General features: G+C 34.7%; 1 protein-coding gene across 6 annotated transcripts in view; it reads right to left on the bottom strand.

Annotated features, from left to right (window-relative positions):
* The window catches only part of BMPR2 (bone morphogenetic protein receptor type 2), a 178,691-nt gene that overhangs the window by 41,272 nt on the left and 115,066 nt on the right, over positions 1-22,353 (bottom strand). For 5 of the 6 annotated variants that reach the window (XM_057747162.1, XM_057747164.1, XM_057747165.1 and 2 more), the window contains one exon: positions 400-510. The exons of the other annotated variant lie outside the window; for it this stretch is intronic. In XM_057747162.1, coding sequence (XP_057603145.1) covers positions 400-510 — 111 coding nt within the window. The remainder of the gene's footprint in view (positions 1-399; positions 511-22,353) is intronic. 6 annotated transcript variants of the gene reach the window in all.

Below are 22,353 nucleotides of genomic sequence, written 5' to 3' on the forward strand. Positions count from 1 at the left end.
CTAGTTGATGATACTTAGGAATTAGTTATTTTTAGATGTGAAAATGGTATTGTGGTTTTATATATTTTAAGTCTTTATATTTCAGAGATAATACTAAAATATTTACAGATATGTGATACCTTCAAATTATTTCAAAATAATCCAATAGCATGGAAGGATGTGGTGAGTGGGGCTAAAGATGATATACAGATGTGATAATCACTGAAGTTGGGCAATCGGTATTTTGTATATGTTAGAAACCTTTCATAAAAACTAAGAAAAAAAGTTTGAGAGAAGGATGGCTCTGGGGCTACCACAGCACAGAGATGTTTTTTACCATGATGAACTCTTTTCAAAGAAAATCAATTCTGATTAAATGACATGCTTAATAAATAACAAAACAAAAAATTATATTTTTACCTGTCAGCATCCTGTATCCAAAGCATAAGGCAACTATCAAAACAGCTAATACAGAGACTGATGCCAAAGCAATGATTATTGTCTCATCTCGGTTAAATGAATGAGGTGGACCTAAAAGAAAACAAATTTTTAGAGTCATTTTTTCTTTTTGGTATTTCGCTAAATACTGACAGAAAGGCTATATCAATATATAGTCAAATCAGCAATGTTTTTGCAGCAAAAGGAAATGAAGGAAAAATTAATAATAATTTTGCAGTAACTGCAAATTGTATATATTTCTAATCTTATGAATTATTTTATATAGACCTAGAACAGTGAAACACCTGGCAGTTGTGCTCTTAATTACTGAAATATCAACTGTATCACGGAACAGCATGGACAGAAAACTATAATATTTAGGAGAACAAATTTTGGAATCATATTTGGTTTTAAATCTTTAGTCTTTCAGTGGCCTTTTTAGAAAATTATTTGAATTTTCTGATCTTGAATTCTCCCATTTGTAAAAATAGTCAGGTTTACCTCACAAGTCTTCTGTGAGGCTTAGGTGGGAGTCTAACTACTTAGTACAGTGTTGAGTATATTCTACCTAAGCAATAAATAGTTACTATGTTTACTGATATTGGTATTATGATTATTAATGAAAAGAGTATAGCTTTGCAGACAGTTAAACCTGAACTGGACTTAAAACTCAGTTCTTCTGCATATTCTATGACCTTGGGAATATACCTTTACCTGTCTGAGCCTAAGCTTATTCACTTGCAGAAATCACAGGCCTATTATGAGCATACAAACCATCTCTTGTGTTAGTTCCATTCTGTGGATCAGATCATGTCTACAGAAACACTGTTTAGAACAGATGTCTACAAACTAGAGCACATCCAGAAGAGAGCAAGTAGAATAGCAAAGGTATAAGAACTCTGAAATGTGATGGGTAGAAAGAACTGAAGTGTCACATGTAGAAAAAGAGAAAACGTGAGGGGATATGACAGCTGTCTTTATGTGGAAAAATGGACCTGTAGCTAGAGAGAATAACAGGATCCAATTAGAATGTGTTCAAGGACAACAGTTATTAGCCTAGCGTACAGAAGAACTTATGGTTTATAAACAGAGCTGTCTAAAAGAGAATGAATCACCTTATGAGATAGCTGTTCATATTCATTTAACTGGAGGTATTCATGCAGTATTTGATAATAATGACCAGATACTGGGCTTGATGACTGCTAATATCTTTATTGAATCATTCTTTGCACTCTATCAAAACCAAGCATATTGTATTTTAAATCTTTCTTGCTTTTGGACATTATGTAAACCAGAAGCCTCTATGGCAAACTCAAAAGCAGCAGGGCAAAGACAGGCATTCCTATTTTAAATGAATGTATCTGTCTCAAATTAAGCACAATTAAATATTAAAATGCCAAAACATTATTTCTTCAGAAGGATATGTTGAAGCACTGTAATACTCTCTTAATCTGCAGGACATCTATTGGATTTTAATAGACTTTAACATATTAATAATTGCACATAAATTTAACATATAGAATAAGTTATACAACGAATCCTCATTTTACCGTGAGACATCACTTCACACACACAGTAGGATGGCTATAATTTAAAAGAAGAAAAAAGTGTTGGAAAGAATGTGGAGAGAAACTAGAACTCTTGTACATTATTGCTGGAATGGAAATGGTGCGGCTACAGTAGAAAACATTTTGGAAGTTCCTCAAAAATCTAGCATTATCATAAAACCCAGAGATCCCACTCCTAGTCATATACCAAAAAGAACTGAAAGTAAGTGTTCAAAAACTTCTACAGAAATGTTTATGGAATCACTATTCACAACAGCCAAAAGTGGCAACAACACAAATGTTCATAAACTGATAACTGAATAAACAAAATGTGGTTTTTCCATACGAAGGATATACAAAAGGTCACATGTTCTATGGTTCCATTTAAATGAAATACCCAGAATAGGCAAATCCACAGAGAGAGAAAGCAGATAAGCAGTTTCCAGAGATTAGGGTGAGGGGGAAATCTGTAGTGACTCCTTATCAGGTACAGAGTTCCCTTTTGGACTGATGAAAATGTTTTGGAACTAGATAGAGGTGATGGTTGCACAACATTCTAAATACACTGAATGGCACACTTTAACATGGTTATTTTTATGTTATATGAATTTTACCTTAAAAAAAAATCATTTTAGAATTTGCCCAACCCAAAAGAAAAACTATTTTCAACACAGAAAAAACACAGATACACACACACACACACAAACTAAATAACAACTACAGATTCTTTACTATAATAAGATATACATATTTTATGTGCTTATTGATCTTCTTCCCTTTATTTTTAATTAATTAATTAATTAGGTTGTGTTGGGTCTTAGCTGTGGCAGGCGGGCTCCTTAGTTGCAGCAGGTGAACTCTTAGTTGCAGCATGCATGTGGGATCTAGTTCCCTGACCAGGGATTGAACCTGGGCCCCCTGCATTGGGAACTCGGAGTCTTAACCACTGTGTGCCACAGGGAAGTCCCGCTTCATCCCTTTATTGACTATCTGATCATTACTGACTGTCAGATTCTTTATATTTTTCTAAGGTAACTATGAAGCTTTAAACTATAGTATCAGACAATCAGATTACAGCTTATTACGGAAGCTCACATTTTATTTTTATGGTCCATTAAAGTCAAAAAGAGAGAAAAGGTAGGAGATGAAAAGTGGAGGACAAAATGAGAAACAAGGATACAGTGGAAAACAGTGACATTTAAAGTAAGGTAGAGAGTTTCAAAGAAGGCAGAAGAAAAAAAAAAAAAAAAAAAAAAAAGAAGGCAGAAGAAAGGAAAAGAAAGACCAAAAGGATTTTCTTGAGCTGGTTATTTTTGAGAAATAGCAGACATTGGAGAAGCTCTAAAAACCTAACAGAAGTTACCCTTTTGTAAGGGATATTTACATTTATAAGGGAAATATCCATTTGTAAAGGTATCTTCCTTGGGCCATTTTGGAGAGTCATTCAGTTTTCTCCTGGGTATCTCCCATGTATGTAGGAGGTATATACACGTTATGAAGCTTGTTTGTTTTTCTCCTATGTTATTCTGTCTTGGTCTCAGCCAAGAACCTAGAAAGGTGGAGGAAAAATGATTTTTTCTCCCCTACAGCTGCTCAAGCAGTCTAAGACAGTATGGAAACATTTGTTACAAATTATGAATCAATATTGATTCATTATCATTAGCTAACAACCATAGTTAACATTAAGTTTCAAGATTTGTGTTGTATATAGTTCTATAGGTTTTAACAGATATATAATGTCATGTATCCACCATGACAGTATCAAGCAGAATAGCTTTGCTATCCTAAAAGTTCCCTGTGTTCCACCTACTGATATTTCACTCCAACTACCACTCTGGCACTCACTGATTTTTACCTTTTCCATAATGTCATATAACTGGAAAAGCAAGCTTTTCAGACTGCCTTCTTTGATTTAGCAATATGCACATAAGATTCCCCCATGTCTTTTTGTGGCTAAACAGTTCATTTATTTTTATCAGTGACTAGTATTCCATGGTCCCCTATTTGATCATTCACCTACTGAAAGACATCTTAGATTCTTCTGTTTTTTGACAGCTATGAATAAAGTTGCTATAAACATTTGTGTACAGGTTTCTCTGTGGACAGAAGCTTTCAACTCATCTGGATATATATTGAGCAGCATGACTGCTACATGGTATGGTAAGCCTATATTTAGCTTTGTGAAAAAAACTGTCAAACTCTCTTCAAACTGGCTGTACCATTTTGCATTCCTACCAGCAATGAATAGTTTCTGTTGTTCTACATCCTTGTCGGCATTAGGTGTAGTTGGTGTTTAGGATTGCAGCCATTCTAATAGGCTTTTTCAAACTTGTATCTCATTGTTTTAACTTGCAATTCTCTGATGACATAGGATGTTGAGCATATGTCTTTTCATGTGCTTATTTGCCATCCCTCTATCTTCTTTGGTGAGCTGTCCATTTAGATCTTCTGCCTACTTTTTAATAGGGCTTTGTTTTCTTATTGTTAAACTTTAGCAGTTCATTGCATATTTTAGATACAAATCCTCTATCAGATATGTGTTTTGCAAATATTTTATCTTAGTGTGGGTTGTCTTTTCATTGTCATGGTTATCAGGAAATGCTTGGCTCATAGAATGAGTTAGGAAGTGTTCTCTAAGCTCCTATTTTCTGGAAGAAATTGTAGAGAATCAGTATCATTTCTTCTTTAAATGTCTGTTAGAATTCAAAACAGTGAAGCCATCTCAGCTTGGTGCTTTTGGTTTTAGAAAGTATTGATTATTGACTGAATTTCTTTAATAGATAAATACCTATTCAGATTATATATTTCTCCCTGTGTGAGTTTTGGTAGATTGTGTCTTTCAAGGAATTGGTCCAAAACACCTAAGTTACCAAATTTGTTAACACAGAGTTGTTCATAATATTCCTTTACTATCCATGGAATCTGCAGTCATGACATTTTTTTAAATTTCTGATTATTAGAAACATTTCTTTTTTCACTTTTTCTTGGAAGCCTGGCTAGATTTGTCAACCTTAATGATCTTTTTTAAAGAACCAGCTTTTGGTCTCTATTAATTTCCTGTTTTCAATTTAACTGATCTCTGATCTTTTACTCCTCCTTTTCTTCTGCTTACTTTGGATTTAACTTGCTCCTCTTTTTCTAGTTTTCTAAGGTAAAAAGTTAGTCACTAGAATTTATTATGAAAGAAAAAAAGAACATAAAAAATTAAATCAAATTTCACCTAGTTAACATTAAAATAAAATACCTGCCCCCAATTTTAGCACTAATGTGAAATCAAGCAGGCCCTGTGGGGCTCCTGGGCACAAAATCCTTTCTGTGTCCCCCATTTCTTGCTTGTAGGAAATAGGCTTCATTCAGCCTCCAAGACCTTGCCTGAGTTCCAAAGGGCAGGTTCAAACAGTTGCTAATCAAGGGAAGGGAGGGGATGCAGACAAAGGGAGGAACAGTCAAGAAGCAACAGTGCAGCTCTGGAGCAGGATCCTGGTTCCTCCTCAAGGGATATATCTATCAATATCTTTGAGCTCTTCTGCAGTACTAAAACCCCCACCAAACGGAAGATGTTAACTACTTGATGAAGCATTCTTCATTCCAGAGAGAAGGTCACAGTTTGATAACCTCAAGAACCACAGAATCCCCGTCAGACCACCTGACACCAGACGCTCTCTAGACTGAAGGAATGCAGGCCCTGCAGGTACCCAGATCCTGATCAGCAAGCCTGCCCCTTGACTATAAGACTCCTCACAAACTGCTGCCCTCCCCCTGGGTTTGGGGCACACAGTTTTGAGGGCATTAGCCCACTGTGGCCCCCTTTGCCTGGCAAAACAATAAAGTTATTCTTTTCTACTTCATCCAAAATCTGTCTCTGAGATTCAATTTGGTGCTGGTGTACAGAGGCTGATTTTTGGTATCAAATATGACAGACAAAATTTACTCTTCATAGAATGAAGCTGTTTTTTAACTGAATTAATAAAAATTCACAAATCTAATATGAAACAAAGGTTTGCTATTTCCAAATCAGAAAGGCTAATTATTTACATGAATATTTATTTTCTTGTGTAATTCAAACACATGAGTTAATAAAGTAATATATTGAAAACACTACAAATGCCAACTATATGGTACTTACATATTTTGTATTTCAGAGGAAAAAATGAGATAAAAATTATGCTGCTTAAAGTATAACTCAAGCATGATTTATCCCACTTAGATTTTTATTTTTTGAATCAGACACCTATGCTCTGTTTTTTCATACATCTCTTTTTAAAAAATTTAGATATAATTGACATAAATAGTATATTATTTTCAGGTGTACAACATAATGATTCAACATACTTTCTCTCCTATGTGTCATTAAAATCATCATTGAGAAAGTAACATAGCATTTCTTAAATGAATGCTATTCACTATCATCTTGAAAAGGGAACCCTCATACACTGTTGGTGGGAATGCAAACTGGTCTAGCCACTATGGAAAACAGTATGAAGGTTCCCTAAAAAACTAAAAATATAGTTACCATATGATCCAGCAATTTCACTCCTGGGCATATATCCAGAAAAGATAAAAAAATCTAATTTGAAAAGATACATGCACCCCAATATTCACAGCACCTCTATTTTAAAATAGCCAAGACATGGAAGCAAACTAAATTCCCATTCACAGATGAATGGATAAGGAAGATATGGCATACAGATATATAGATATGGATAAAATGGAATATTACTCAGCCATAAGAAAAAAAAATAAATAATGCCATTTGCAGAAACATGGATGGACCTAGACATTATCATACTAAATGAGGTAAGTCACACAAAGACAAATAAATCACATATATGAGAGAAGTGAAAAAAAAACAAAAAAAGGTACAAATGAACTTATTTACAAAACAGATATAGACTCACAGAAAACAAATTATGGTTACCAAAGGAGAAAGGCAGAGTGGAAGGGATAAATAAGAAATTTGAGACTGACAGACACACTACCATAAAAAAATAAACAACAAGGACCTACTGTATAGCACAGGAAACTATATTCAATATCTTGTAATAACCTATACTGGAAAAAATCTGAAAAAAAAATATATATACACACATATATACATATATAATTGCTATACATCTGAAACATTGTAAATGAACTATATTTCAATTTAAAAATTTAAAGACTTCCTAGGTGGTGCAGTGGTTAAGAATCTGCCTGCCAGTGCAGGGGACACGGGTTTCATCCCTGCTCCAGGAAGGTCCCACATGCAGCAGAGCAACTAAGTCCATGCGCCACAACTATTGCGCCTGTGCTCTAGAGTGCATGAGCCACAACTATTGAGCCTATGTGCCACCAACTACTGAAGCCCGCATGCCTAGAGCCCATGCTCCAAAACAAGAGAAGCCACTGCAATGAGGACCCTGTGCACCACAATGAAGAGTAGCCCCCGCTCCCAGCTGCCGCAGCTAGAGAAAGCCTGTGTGCAGCATCGAAGACCCAATGTGGCCAATAAATTAATTAATTAATTAATTTAAAAAATTAAAAAAATTTTAAAAAGCAGCTTTATCACCCCAAAGAGAAACTCTGTAACCATTAAGCATTAACTCCTTATTCTCCCCTTCTCCCACACTCTGGTAAACTCCAGTCTAGTTTCTGTCTCTATGAATTTGGCTACTACTGATATTTCATGTAAATGTAATCATACAATATTTGTTCTTTTATGTCTGGCTTATTTCATTTAGCATATTGTTTTCAAGGTTCATCCATGTTGTAACATATATGTTATCTTTTCCCTTTCTTGATATGTTCATTGAAGTACAAAAGTTTTAAATTTTGATTAAGTTTAATTTACTTACTTTTTCCTTTGTTGCCTGTGTTTTTGGTGTCATATATAAGAATTCACTGCTAAAGCCAACGTCAAGAAGATGTCCTCCTATGTTTTCCTCAAAAAGTTATACAGTTTTACCTTTTATATTGAGGTTGTTGAACTATTTTGAGTTAATTTTTGTACATGGTATGAAGTAGGGGGGTCAACCTCATTCTTTTGCATGTGGATACTAGTGTGTTTCTAACTCAATCCAAACAATCTTTGTCTCTTAACTGGAAAATTTAATCTATTTAGAAGAAGCTATGAATTAATTTATGTAAAGTTTAAAAACTGGAAGAATTTAACTATATTAAACTCTTGGGCATATATCAGAAGATAGAGAAACTAAAGAAAAGATTATAGAAAAGATTATGGAAATCATGGAAATGACTGTCATGAGAGTCAGAATAACAGCTATCCTCAAAAGGGGAGAAAATGAGTTGTGATTAGGAAGAGATATAACACAGGAGTCATCTGGGATGTTCACTTTCTGGATTTGGGTTTGATGATACCTTATGTTGAACTGCCTATATTTTATATGATATATTTTATTGCAAAATACTTAGGCACAGAAAAAAAAGACTAGAAGGAAATGCACTGAAATGTTAGCAAAGATTTTGAGCAATTTTTATATATGTATCTTCTAAATATTCTACAATAAATATGTATCATTTTTATTTTAAGCAGCAGAAAACCCAACAACCATCATTTAAAAACCCACTGCTTGCTCTCTAGGAGTTCACAATGTAGTACCAGTTTTCATGTATGAGCATTCCTCTTTTAAAAAAAAAAATTAATAAATTTATTTTTATTATTATTTTTTATTGGCTGTGTTGGGTCTTCATTGCTGTACACAGGCTTTCTCTAGTTGCGGCGAGTGGGGGCTACTGTTCATTGTGGTGCCCAGCTCCTCACTGTGGTGGCTTCTCTTGTTGTGGAGCATGGGCTCTAGGCACATGGGCTTCAGCAGTTGTGGCACACGGGCTCAATAGTTGTGGCTCATGAGCTCCAGAGCGCAGGCTCAATAGTTGTGATGCATGGGCCCAGCTGCTCTGTGGCCTGTGGTATCCTCCTGGGGCAGGGATCGAACCTGTGTCCCCTGAATTGGCAGGAAGACTCATAACCACTGAGCCACCTAGAAAGTCCCTGAGCTTCTCTCTTTATTGGCTGGATACAGAATGTTCCTGCTTTGCTAACATGAGAAATTATCCTCTAACGTCTACTTTTGGTATCCCAGTTTCTCTTAAACTCTGAGTTTAGAAATGCTAGTATCTGATATATAAGATTTACTGCACAAACAAAAATTCTCCTTGAACTCTGTGCCAAACTGTATATAAAACTAAAAAGTTTTCAACTTATTTCCCTTGGTCTACAAAATATAAACATACCACAGGCATCTTACCAATTTCACAGCAATGTCATACTGTCACCATTAAATCCTAGTTTATATTAAATAGCCAGGAGGGTTAAAAAAATAAAATTAAATAAATAAATAAAGGTATTATCCTCTGCTCTCTCCTTATTCCCAAATATTAAAAAATATGATTACTAAAATAGGCACATAATAAATCAAATATACTGGATACTGGGCTATCTAACACCTTAGGAAAATCAAATGATTTCTTTAGAATGAACTATAGACTAAGGGGAGGGAGACAAAACCATTTAAATGTACTTAAGTACATTTAAACTGTTCTGCATAGCTGTGAGCTGCTGAAAAATCACTGAGGCAGATAGATCAGCCTGATATGAAACCAAAAGTTTTGGGATGGTATTTATGAAGAGAAGCTTGGCACTGATTATGAAGCCAGCAAGAATACCGCAAAAAACAGATTCTATAAGGAATAAATGCAGTTGTAAATCAAAGACTGTTTCTCACAGTTGTCTGTTCAAACAGCAGCCTGTTCAGCATTATCTATAGGTAAATGGTTTTGTTAATGATATTTCCAGATTACAAAGCGATGGCTAGCATCAGAAACATACAATCAGGTAGGTGTTCTTCTGCAAAAGATGCAAATTTTATTGAGCAAAATTAATACACACAGCTCTATCTTTAAAATAAATAATGGAATCAAACACTTTATGGATGGCACGCATAAAAACACAGGGGCCAGCAAACTAAATAAAAAGCCATCTTATTCTGCAGTGGGATTCAATAGATTTTGTAGTCATTATATGTTCTTTTACCACCAAAAGAAAACCTGAAATAGCTGAGAAGATGAGATGCGCCATACTCAGTCTTAAAAATGGTAGTTAAGCCAGACAGAAGTTGTAGGAGGTGTGATTTAAACATGCCTCATAAGAACATAAGTGCTGGTTTTACCTGGAGTAAAAGGCAAGTGATATCTTCCATGCATGCCAGATGTAGAAAAACCATAAGAAAAACCACAGAGATAGAAATGTGAGGTACTATGTTTCACATTCGGTCTAAATGAAGACATTCTTAAATAGGAAACTTGTGGCTGGCAAAATCAAATTTGGATTCTCTAAACCAATGTGGAGGAGCAAAAAATTACAAGTTTTGAATTATCTTTAGGATGTAACATAGGGAAAGAGGTCTCTACCCTTGACCTAATGCAACTATTCAGCTGTGTAGGAATAATCATGTGTATGTACCAGGAAAATCTCTTTGATTCAGAGATATAGCAAATGATTTCTGGAATATGTGGATGAAATAACTGCATTAATCAATTAATGTATATATAGTTTCTTTAACAAACATAGTTTATATTCCCAACTGAATATTTTAGAGATATCTAAACAACATATTCAAAACTAAGCTCTTTATCTCCACCCATTCCAAAAAAGAGGCAATTTCCCTTGCCTATCTGTGCCACCGAAAAATGATTAGTACAGAAGAGCAAAAAATGCTGGAGAAAAGCCAACGAGTATCTACGATTAAATATTTTTTAACTTAAAGCATTTTGTATAAAATGCGGTTAAAAGTACAATGTACTGCAGTGTGAAGCCAGGCACTCCGTTCCGATGCCACCAGCCCGTGGGTCTCGGAGGGGACCCTCCAATCGGACTGCCAAATTCTGCGGTTTGCCCTGGGATATTATAGAAAATTATTTGTATGATTAATGAAAATAAAACACACCTCATGGCAAAAAAAAAACAGTACAATGTATATTTTTTCTGCCTTCTTAAACTAAATATATTAAAGCAAATTTCTACATGACTGGGGTCATAATTTTGGATATCAGTCTATGGTGATATTCTCAGGGGCTATTAAGGATTCACAGACCACTGAGTTTTTCCAGGTTATTGCATCTGATTTCCAATTTTTCCATCTCAACCTTCGCAATCTCTTCTTTATATTGTCAATGTGTTTGCCTTAAGGTTTTTATAATCTGGCCAGTTTTAAAAAAAGACAGCCTAACTTGTTATAAATGAATGTAAATTTTAAGAAAACAGACTTAAAAAACAAGAATAAGTGACTTTTCTAAAGACAGAAAAATTTTAATAGAAAACTTCTGTAGCATCTTGGCTGCTTACAGTGAAGAAACTTCATCATTATAGACCTGGTACTGCAGCAGCCCATAAAATTAGACGTTACTAGGAGTTCACTGAAATTCTGATTCCCAAACTTCCCTTCTGGTATTTGGTGTGAGAAATAGCTCAGGAAGTCAAAACACATCTGCACTTTCATACCGCAGGAGGCAAATGAAGCCTGGCTGGTTGGTCTTTATTGAAGACACCAACCTGTGTGCTATCCATACCAAATGTGTAACAATTATGCCAAAAGACATTCAGCTAGCATGCTACACGTGTGCTCAGCATTCCCTTTACTTTCATTCTCAAATTCACAAAAGAAAATTCAACATAACTTATACATAGAAGTATATATATTAACCCAAAATCTGAAGTAGAAATTGTTAATTCATATAATAAAAAGGAAAATAGTGTTAAAATATTTTTAAACATGTTAAAAACCATGCTAATGGTTAAATTTTTAAATGAAAAGTTTTCAGGATCTGTCACATGGTCTAAAAATATGAAATCCCTGAAAAACTGCCAAGAAAAACATTTCAATATGTGTATTCACATGTGTGCAATAAAAGAGGCCTTTAACCAAAAAACTTCACACTTTCGTTTTTTGTTTCTTTTTAAAAAAAACATATATGCTATATACAAGCTATCCCTGAAATTGTCGTATTCCACTAGTTCTAATAAACCCCCCTCTTCCTCCCTATTAGCTTTCTCCGTTAAATACTCAGCCAAATGTAAACACTGCTATGTATTCCTGTGTGCAGTGTCTGGGCCTGTACAAGCAAGCGCTTCCTGAATGCAGAACAGACAGGGAACCACTGTCTGCCTCATTGGAGCCTGGGATGTTTCTGTTTACAAATCCTGGAGCCAGGCAGGGGCCACTACTGGAGGCTTGCTGTCTGCTTCCTTGTTACACTCAGCCTTTGTCTGGGTCTGTGTCAAAGAAAGAACAACACTGTTGCATGCGCTGCAAGCAACAAAGGAAATCTTAAACATAACACACACTGGTTATGTTGGCTCCTTAATCTTTTACAATTTTGTGTGGAAAGGCAAATTAGGGATTAAGTTTAAAAAATTTTTTCTTAAGCATGTGCTTTTCATAAAAGCAAGAAAAACATTTACAATCAAAACAATTAATGTGATCGGAGTTAAATGAATTCCTTAGCAAAGTAATTCAGATTGTTAAATACAGTTTCAGTAATGATATATCACTCAGCTCAGTGTTTTGAACAAATATTTTTACAAGGAATAAACAATGTTGACTTATTTTAATTATTATGTTTGGAATGGCAACTATACAGTAATCATAATCAGATTAATGTTTATGTTTAATGTCCCAAAAACAAATTGAGAGGAGGCAGATTTCTTGGGTTTTTTTTTAATAAGATGGTATTTAATACTGAACATTTAAGACTATTTTAAAATTAACTTGCCTTGTTTATCACTGTAAAGAGACATAGCCTGTAAGAAACAAACACAATAACAACAATAAACAAAAATATTTCATATTCTGCTAAGTCCAGGAATTTCATGACTGAATTATAAAAGGAATAGCAGAAAACTAAAGGGAAAGAGAGAAAGAGAAACAATCTGTGTTAAACCCCATCCCCCCAAATTAAGTTTGAAAAGAAAATACAGGAAAGATACTCAATGCCTATCAATCTAAACTTCTAAGTATTTATAATTTTTAATGCCTTTAAAATAACTGCTTTGTTTTTTAAAAAACTGAATTTCAGCATTTTGTTTCTCTTGTTAAATAATGAATTTAAAATAGCTAATTATATTTCATTGGAATAAAATCATTAAAGTGTAAAAACAGCATTTAAGTAAATAGGTTAAGAATTTTTAGTAAATATAAGAAAACAGAAGATAAAAGATTAATCTGCAGACTATGCTACCTTTAAAAAAGCAACATAAAAGTACAAAGTAAACATCATTACATATGTTCTCAAAATATTTTTGGTATAATTCTACTCGGTCTTGATTGTCTCTATTTTGTTCAGATTTTATTTTTTTAGCTTTATATATAGATATGATAGGGATTTTCCTGGTGGTCCGATGGCTAAGGCTCAGCGCTCCCAATGCAGGGAGCCCGGGTTCAATCCCTGGTGGGGGAACTAGATCCTGCGTGCATGCCACAACTAAGAAGCCCGCACAGCACAACTAAAGATCCTGCATGCCGCAAATAAGACCCAGCGCAGCTCCCACCCCTCCCCCCCAAAAGGCTGCTCTAGATATAAAACAAGTGTTACTACATACAACAGCTTTTGAAAATAATTATTTCATACTTCTTAGAAATCATCAATAACTTAATTGAGTAAGAAAAGTCAATTTAAGCCTAAATTAACATTAGGAAAATGGAAATCTAATCACTGTAATATTCATTATGTAAAACAAAAGAAAAACAAATTAAAATTCTCACAATACAGAATCAAACCAGAGTCAAGTCACTCAGAGATCCTTAGTCAATTTTTCTAACTGGTGTATAAATGATACTTTTAAATCCAGAATTCATCCTAAATATCCATCAGAAAACGACCATGAAATAATCTGACTATAAAAGTGGAAGTTTTATCTTCCATTTGACAACCAGACAACAAAATATAAACTGCATTCTACAGATAATTCCCACCCCCTCTGATGTTCTTTTCATTATCATAGCAACTTGCGCCCACTCTAATAAGGAAAGCAAGACAGACATGTAGAGAAAAATAATTACCTTTTTTTCTATTAAATTTCTGTTCACCTGTTTTCTAGTATTTCCCATTAATTGCCTTCCTTCTTTTAAACCATTTTTTATTACAAAACATAGCCCACATACAGAAAGTGTTTATAATACAAATGTAGTGTTTGGTGAATTACTTCGGTGAAGTAAATACTCATGTAGCTACCAACTAGGCCAAGAAAGAGAACACCTAGATTCCCCAAAACCCTACCTGCTCCTTCTGGGTCATAACAGCCTTTCTTCTCATCAGAAAGAGACACTACCCTAACTTCTGTGGTAACCATTTCTTTGCTTTTCTTAATAGTTATTACATTCTCTACCTACTTAGTTTTGCCCATTTCTTAATTTTATTTATATAAATAGAATTTTTGTGCCTTGGATCTGTTATTCAATAATATGTTTTCAAGATTCAACTGTGCTACTACGTGCAGATAAAATTCATTCGGAGTTGCTTTTCTATATAACAAGTTATTTTTCCTTGTAATGAGGAAACATAATGCTATATTATAATTATTAAATAAATAATAACATTTATTATTATAATAATTAAATTACTATAATAATTATAATTATTATAATGATAATTAAAAGACCACTGTAGGTAATGTCCATTAAGCATCACAGAAACATTACACATCTATATACATTTGGTTTTCCAGTTATATTTAGTATTTTTAAAGTATCCAATTTTGTTAGCAAGAGAAAAATATTAAACAAAGCAGACAAATGAAAAGGCTGTGTACATTCTCTCACTGTTTCAAATGTTTTGGCAGCAGAGGCAGTAGTAGCAACCAAAAAGGCCAGAGTTAATAAAAGATGCACTAGGGAAGAACAGAGCAGAAAGAAAAGCTTGGAGATTGAGAGATGAGATAGAGGGAAATATGCTTTACTAGACAGGGCTTTATGTAATTAGCACCATTCAGAAAACCATCCTTGGTACATATCTAAAACCACTGAAATCCATTTCATAGTTTCCAGACTATTTCCTCATCCCCTACCCTCAAAGCACCTACTGTGTCGTATTTGACAATTCTTTAAAAGGGACTTTCTAAACATGCACATCTGGTATTCCATGAAAAGATCATCGTATCAGCCAACACTGATTATTCTCACTCAAAACTGTTCATAAATATTTGCTCGGCTCCTACAAATCCCACTCCTCAGTTAGTAAGAGAAGGGTGGTAAAGTGACTCAGTACCTAGGGCACTGATGAGGCCAAGGGGAGTTTAGAATAACTGTTGCTGGTACTGAATCATACTCCAACACAGATCCTTCTCTTTCTTGCCTCATCAGGTCTTCTTTTTTCCAATTCCTCTTTTTACCTTTCCTTCTCTTTTACGTTCCTTCTTTTCTCCTTGTACATATTTTTGTCTGCAAACTTGTCTTACAGGCACACACATGTCCTGCTTAGAAGCACTAATAAAATGCTGGGCAAAGTAAGAAGTTCTAGTTTTAGTCCAAGTCTACCACGGTATTCAAACAAAAACAAACAAAAAAAACAGTTATCGTATGATCTCTGCAAGATAAAAGCAATTTATGTTTTTAAAAAATATCTTAGTATTATATCAAATTGCAAAACAAAACACATTAATCTTTTTCAATGAGTGATTATTTAGTAGCTCCAATCCTTTGATAGATCCAATACTTCAAAAATCATCAACCAAAAATACCTTTACAGTATTTTGATCTTTACAGTAACTGACAGGCTATTTTAAATAATGCAGAAAATTACCTAATTAAAACATCTGTATTAAAAGCTAACATATTGAAAATAATTTTGATTTACACCATTTGTGGGTACATTTTAGATGTCCATTCTTATATACAACAGATTTTATTTTAAAAGGAGTAAGAAATTTATAACATACAAAAAAGAGTCGATACTAGATACATAGGTGCTAAAAGAAATTTCCTTTTAAGTTTAGGAAATAATTATTTTGCTTCCTAAAATTCTCAACTTCCTGTAACAGAAATATACCCACATTCTTGCTATGGCCTCATGGTAGATGGAATATACCTCCCCACACCTTGACACTGAATTTGGCCATGTGACTTAACTTGGCCAACAGGAAGTTGGCAAATATAAAACTAACAGAGACCTAAAATATGCTTGGGTAGTTGTGTTTGAACTCCTTGTGATCAACTAATCCACTGTGAGAAGAACTATTCTGAGTAGAATGCTGCTCCTTTATTCTGAGCCCCAGACAGAGAAGACCTGAACTGACCCTGCAGCCTGGAGCTGAGTCCAGCGGCAAACTCCAGCAGGTCTACAAGACCAGTGATCATGAGAATAAACGCTTGTTGTTAAAGGCATTGAACTTAAAAGGTGGCTTACTGATGAAGTATGATTGGCAACAGCTGACATATAAATGAGTCTAGCTCCTACTGCTCACGTAACACCTTATAGGGATGTGTGCAAATATATACAACGTTCAATTTATCTAAAAATCAAACATTTAGGAACAGTTGAGAATAAAATCTGTTCCTAGTTTTACCTAGGCTTTTCTCACAATTGTAGACATATTAACATCCAAACAAAAAATCTATATAAGAAATGTCTATAACCCCACTATTAACTACAGAATGAACTTTTAACACTGGAAAAATAATTATTTGTTTTTTTAAAACCGAGCACTTTGGTTGTTTTACGGGGTAAGACATATAATCCTCCCCAAAAGATCAACATTTCATTTAACTTTTGTGGGCTTCAGATTTCCAAGATGAAAAGAGCTCTGGAGACTGGTTATATAACAATGTGAATGTACTTAACACTACTGAACTGTACACTTAAAAATAGTTAAGATGGTAAATTTTATGTTATGTGTATTTTACCGCAATTTAAAAAATACACTCGAAGAGAATGGTCTCACCTTTTTCAGAAAATAACTTTTTATTTTTAAAATATCAAGAACATACACATATACATGAAGATCAGAACTCAGTAATATAATTTCCAGTATTTATAAAATGCTTTACAGATACTATTTGCACTTATTTCAGTATATTTTTAGTCTCTGATAAAGGAAATAATAAGGTCAATTTCCTTTTCCTTCACTCCAAAACACCAACCTCTGGTCAGCAGCTTTGGCAGCTAGAAATACCATGCGATTTACTAGGTGGTGTGGCACTGAGATTTGTCTGATTGATTTTTTTTTTTTAAGGGAAAAGAAGTGATCTTTTACTAAATGAAATACACTGTGGTAGACAAAATCTTCCCCAGAATGGCATGGAGGGACTCAGGACAGGTAGAAAAAAAGAAGTCTCTTCAGTGAAATAACTGCAAACTACTGTTTTAAATATATGCATGAATTTCTATGGGGAAAAAAATCTGTAAAAACCTCTTTTAAAATTGCATACAAAAATGAGTACAGAAAATTCTATTTCATGGTAACAACAACCCCCCCCCAAAAAAAACAAATAACAACAATAACAAACAAACAAAAAAAACCCAAAGGCAGGCAGAAAAAAATACTCCATAAATTCTAAAACAGAAAGCCTGAATTCTGAATTAAACATCAAGCTTTTAATCTCTGTGCCAATATTAACAGAAACTGAAATTAAAGAATGCCATTTCTTATTGCCATTTGCAGCAACATGGAAGGAGCTAGAGATGATCATACTAAGTGAAGTAAGTCAGACAGACAAAGACAAATATATCACTTATATGTAGAATCTAAAAAATAATACAAATGAACTTATTTACAAAACAGAAACAGACTCACAGATGTAGAAAACAAACTTATGGTTACCAAAGGGGCAGCAGGGTGATAAATTAGGAGTATGGGATTAAGAGATACATGCTACTATACATAAAACAGACAAACAACAAGGATTGACTATACAGCACACAGAACTATATTCAATATTTTGTAATAATCTCTAATGGAAAAGACTCTGAAAAAGAATATAAATACATGACTGAATATAAATATATAACTGAATCACTTTGCTGTACACCTGAAACTAACACAGAATTGTAAATCAACTACAGTTCAATTTAAAAAAGAAAAAAGAAAAAAAAAAGCCATTTCTATTTTATATCAAAACGCTTCAAAATTTAACTAAACAGGAGTTTCTCTTCTTAACATATAACCATTCAAACATTTCTTTCTCACGACAGTCAACGAATAGATCTTGTTGGGTAAGCCATTTTCACCAAGCTATTTCAGTCTTTCTATCAATCGATCTTTAATTAATTAATTTAATAAATTATTGAACATCTTGGAAATGCAGAGGAATGAGTAGAAAGTATAGGGATATGTAATGGAATAGGCTGAAGTCTTGTGGATGTAGCCTAGAATTGAAAGTTAAAGTAATTAGCAAGAGTATGAAAAAAAATTTTAATTAAAAAAATTAACTCAGACTTTATGATACTGGGGACTTCCCTGGTGGTCCAGTGGCTAAGACTCCTCGCTCCCAATGCAGGGGGCCTGGGTTCGAACCCTGATCCCACATGTCGCAACTAAAGAGTCTGCATGCCACAACTAGAGATCCCGTGTACCTCAACTAAGACCTGGCACAGCTAAAAAAATAAAAATAAATACAGATAAAAATAAATATTTTTTTTAAAAAAGACTTTATAGTACTTAGTAAATGATTGAGAGAATAAAGGGAAAGTTAAGTTGAGAGCCAAAAAATGGTCCAATGACAGACATACTAGGGTGACTACATCTCCCTGCTACTTATAATAAATGCCACAATAGACTTGAGGATAGGGATGGAATTGGGAGTAGAACTATAAAGCTAGCAAAGAATATCTGGAAAATACTTCTTCCCTCCCCTTTTGCCCCCACTTCCTACATTCATATATTAACACCAAAGCCTCCAATCTTCTCCTTCTACCACCATTTAACACTACTGAACTATACACTTATAAACCACTAAGATGGTAAATTTTATGTTACATGTACTTTACCAAAACTAAATATTTTAAAAATGTATGTCTTATAAACGGCATACACACAATGTGTAGCTATTTGGTTAAAGACAGTATGCTATAGTAAAGACGGAAAAATAATTAGGAATAAATTTAGCAAAAGAAGTGTAAGACTTGTACACAAAACATAAAACATCGTTTAAAGAAATTAAAGTCCTATATGGGGGAGTTCCCTGGTGGTCTAGTGGTTAAGATTCGGTACTTTCATTGCCGTGGCCTGGGTTCAATCCCTGGTCAGACCCTGCAAGTCACTTAGTGTGGCCAAATTTTTTTTAAAAGTCCTAAATGTATGTAAAAACATCTTATGCGGATGGATTAAAGAACTTAATACTGTTAATATGGCAATAGTCCCCAAATTTATCTATAGATTCAATGCAGTACCTATCAATATCCAAGTTGATTTTTTGTAGATATGGACAACATTGTTGGTGGAAATGTAAAATGGTTCATCAACTTTGGAGAATAGTCTGGCAGTTCATCAAAAGTTAAGTATTTAGATTTACCATAAGACCCAATAATGCCACTCTTAGGTATACACAGAAGAGAACTGAAAACATATGTCAACAAAAAAACTTGTACATTAATGTTTGTAGCACTATTATTTATGATGGCCAACACTGGAAACAAAACAACTGTCCATCAACTGATGAATGAATAAACAAAAAGTGATATATCCACACAGTGGAATGTAGTTGTCCCTTGGTATCCAAGGGTAATTGGTTCCAGGAACCCTTGGATACCGAAGTCCAGAGATGCTGAAGACAATTATAAAAATGACATAGTACAGTCAGTCCTCCATATCCATGGAATGGGGGACCGACTGTATTATTTATTCCTAAAAAGGAATGAATTACTGATACATGCTACAACATGGATGAACCTTGAAAATATTATCCTAAGTGAAAAAAAGTCAGACACAAAAGTCCACATAGTCTATGATTCCATTTACATGAAATGTCCAAAATAGGCAAATCCACTGAGACAGTAAATAGATTAGTGGCTGCCAGGACCTGGGGGGAGAGGGGTAATGGAGTGACTGCTAATAGGTTTAGGATTTCTTTTTTGAAGTAATGAAAATGTTCTGGAATTAGATAGTGGTGATGGTTCACAGCGTGAATATACTAAAACACCAAATTTTACACCTTAAATACATTAAAAGGGTGAATGCTGCGATATGTTAACTATATCTCAATAAAGCTGCTACTTTTTTTTTAAAAAAAGGACAGAGAATCAGCTTAAAAGATTCTTCTAGGGACTTCCCTGGTGGCACAGTGGTTGAGAATCTGCCTGCCAACACAGGGGACATGGGTTCGAGCCCTGGTCTGGGAAGATCCCACATGCTGCGGAGCAACTAAGCCCATGCGCCACAACTACTTAGCCTGTGCTCTAGAGCCCACGAGCCACAAATACTGTGCCCAAGTGCCACAACTACTGAAGCCCATGCCCCTAGAGCCCGTGCTCCACAACAAGAGAAGCCACTGCAATGAGAAGCCAGCACACTGCAACAAAGAGTAGTCCCTGCTCACTACAACTAGAAAAAGTGTACATGCAGCAACAAAGACCAAACGCAGCCAAAACAAAATAAATAATAATTTAAAAAAGACTCTTCTAGCCAAATTCATGGTTATTTTAGCATTAAAATAAAATACACAAGTTCATAGTAATACTCAAAAACAGCTTTTTTGTTAATTTATTTTTTCTTTTTTTTTGGCACACGGGCTTAGTTGCTCCACGGCATGTGGGATCTTCCTGGGGCAGGGACTGAACCTGTGTCCTCTGCATTGGCAGGGGGAGTCTTAACCACTGCGCCATCTAGGACGCCTCTATTTTTTCTTTTTTAACACAAGAATGCCAGCTATTATTAATTAGAATAAATGATATAATTAGAAAATCATCATTTTATAAACCTTAATATAATACGTTTGTGAAGGGATTATCAATGCATGAAGTGAAAAGGTTGTTGAATAACAAAATTATTTGCATGGTGCCACACTACTAATGATTACCTACAAGGCTGCAGTTAAGGTTTATGGCACTGCCATAGCCATTTCAGAGTTTAACTGGGGAAGTAACTGCTTCTGAGCTCACTAAGTGGTTGTTGGTAGGATTCAGTTCCTCATGGGCTGTTGGCAGGAGGCTAACCTCAGTTTTTTGCCAGGCAGCCCTCTTCATCACAGCAGGCACAGAAAAAGAGCCAGAGAGAGTATACCAGCAAGACAGAAGTCTCAGTCTTTAAAAATCCTAACTACGAAAGCCATATTCCATCCCTTCTGCCATTTTGCAATTGTTAGGATCAAATCACCATGTCCTGCCCATATTCAAAGAGCCAGAATTACCTAAAGGTGGGAATACCAGAAGACAAGGATCGCTGAGAGCCATGTCAGAAGCTGCCTACCAAAGCATATATACAGATGATCCCTGCTTTATGACGATTTGATTTAGGATTTTTAGAATTTATGATGGTGCAAAAATGATATGCATTCTGTAGAAACCATATTTCAAATTTTGAATTTTGAGCGTTTCCTGAGCTAGCAGTGTGAGGTACCATACTCTCTTGTGATGCTGGGCAGCAGCAATGAGCTCCAGCTCCCAGTCAGCCACAGGATCACAAGAGTAAACAACTGATACACTCATAACCACTGATACACTCATAACCATTCTGTACCCACACCAGCTGTTTTTAACTTTCAGTATTCGATAAATTACATGAGCAAGTCAACATTTTATTATAAAAGAGGCTTTGTGTTAGATGATTTTGCCCAACTGTAGGCTAATATAAGTGTTTTGAGAACGTGTACGGTAGATTAGACTAAATTATGAGGTTTGGTACGTTAGGAGTATTAAATGAATTTTCTACTTACAATATTTTCAACCTAGAATGGATTTATCAGGATGTAACCCCATTGTAAGTTGAGGAACACCTGTTCATTTGATTCTCATTAACTGTGGTAATCATGTTCTATAAAATTATTGCACACACTTAACTAGCAAATACTGAACCATTGTTCCTATGGGAAAAATAGGGTCAGGCGAGCCTCTAGTCAAAACATTTTTGTCAACTTGTCAATATATAATCTTCTTTTAAATGTGTTTTTGTTCAAAGTCATTTACTGTATAGCACAGGAAATGCTACCCAATGCTCTGCGGTGACCTAACCGGGAAGGAAATCAAAAAAAGAGGGGATATATGTATACGTTTAGCTGATTCACTCTGCTGCACAGCAGAAACTAACACGACACTGTAGAACAACTATACCCCAATAGAAATTAAAAAAAAGAAAAGTGATTTAATATACTGTATATTATTGAGTCATTAGAATTGAGAGGCATCTTATCAATTTCCATTAATTAAGGAACCCAATCATAATTCAAAAAGACACATGCACCCCAAT

This window comes from Hippopotamus amphibius, chromosome 8 (assembly GCF_030028045.1).
Source record: "Hippopotamus amphibius kiboko isolate mHipAmp2 chromosome 8, mHipAmp2.hap2, whole genome shotgun sequence".
NCBI lineage: Eukaryota > Metazoa > Chordata > Mammalia > Artiodactyla > Hippopotamidae > Hippopotamus > Hippopotamus amphibius.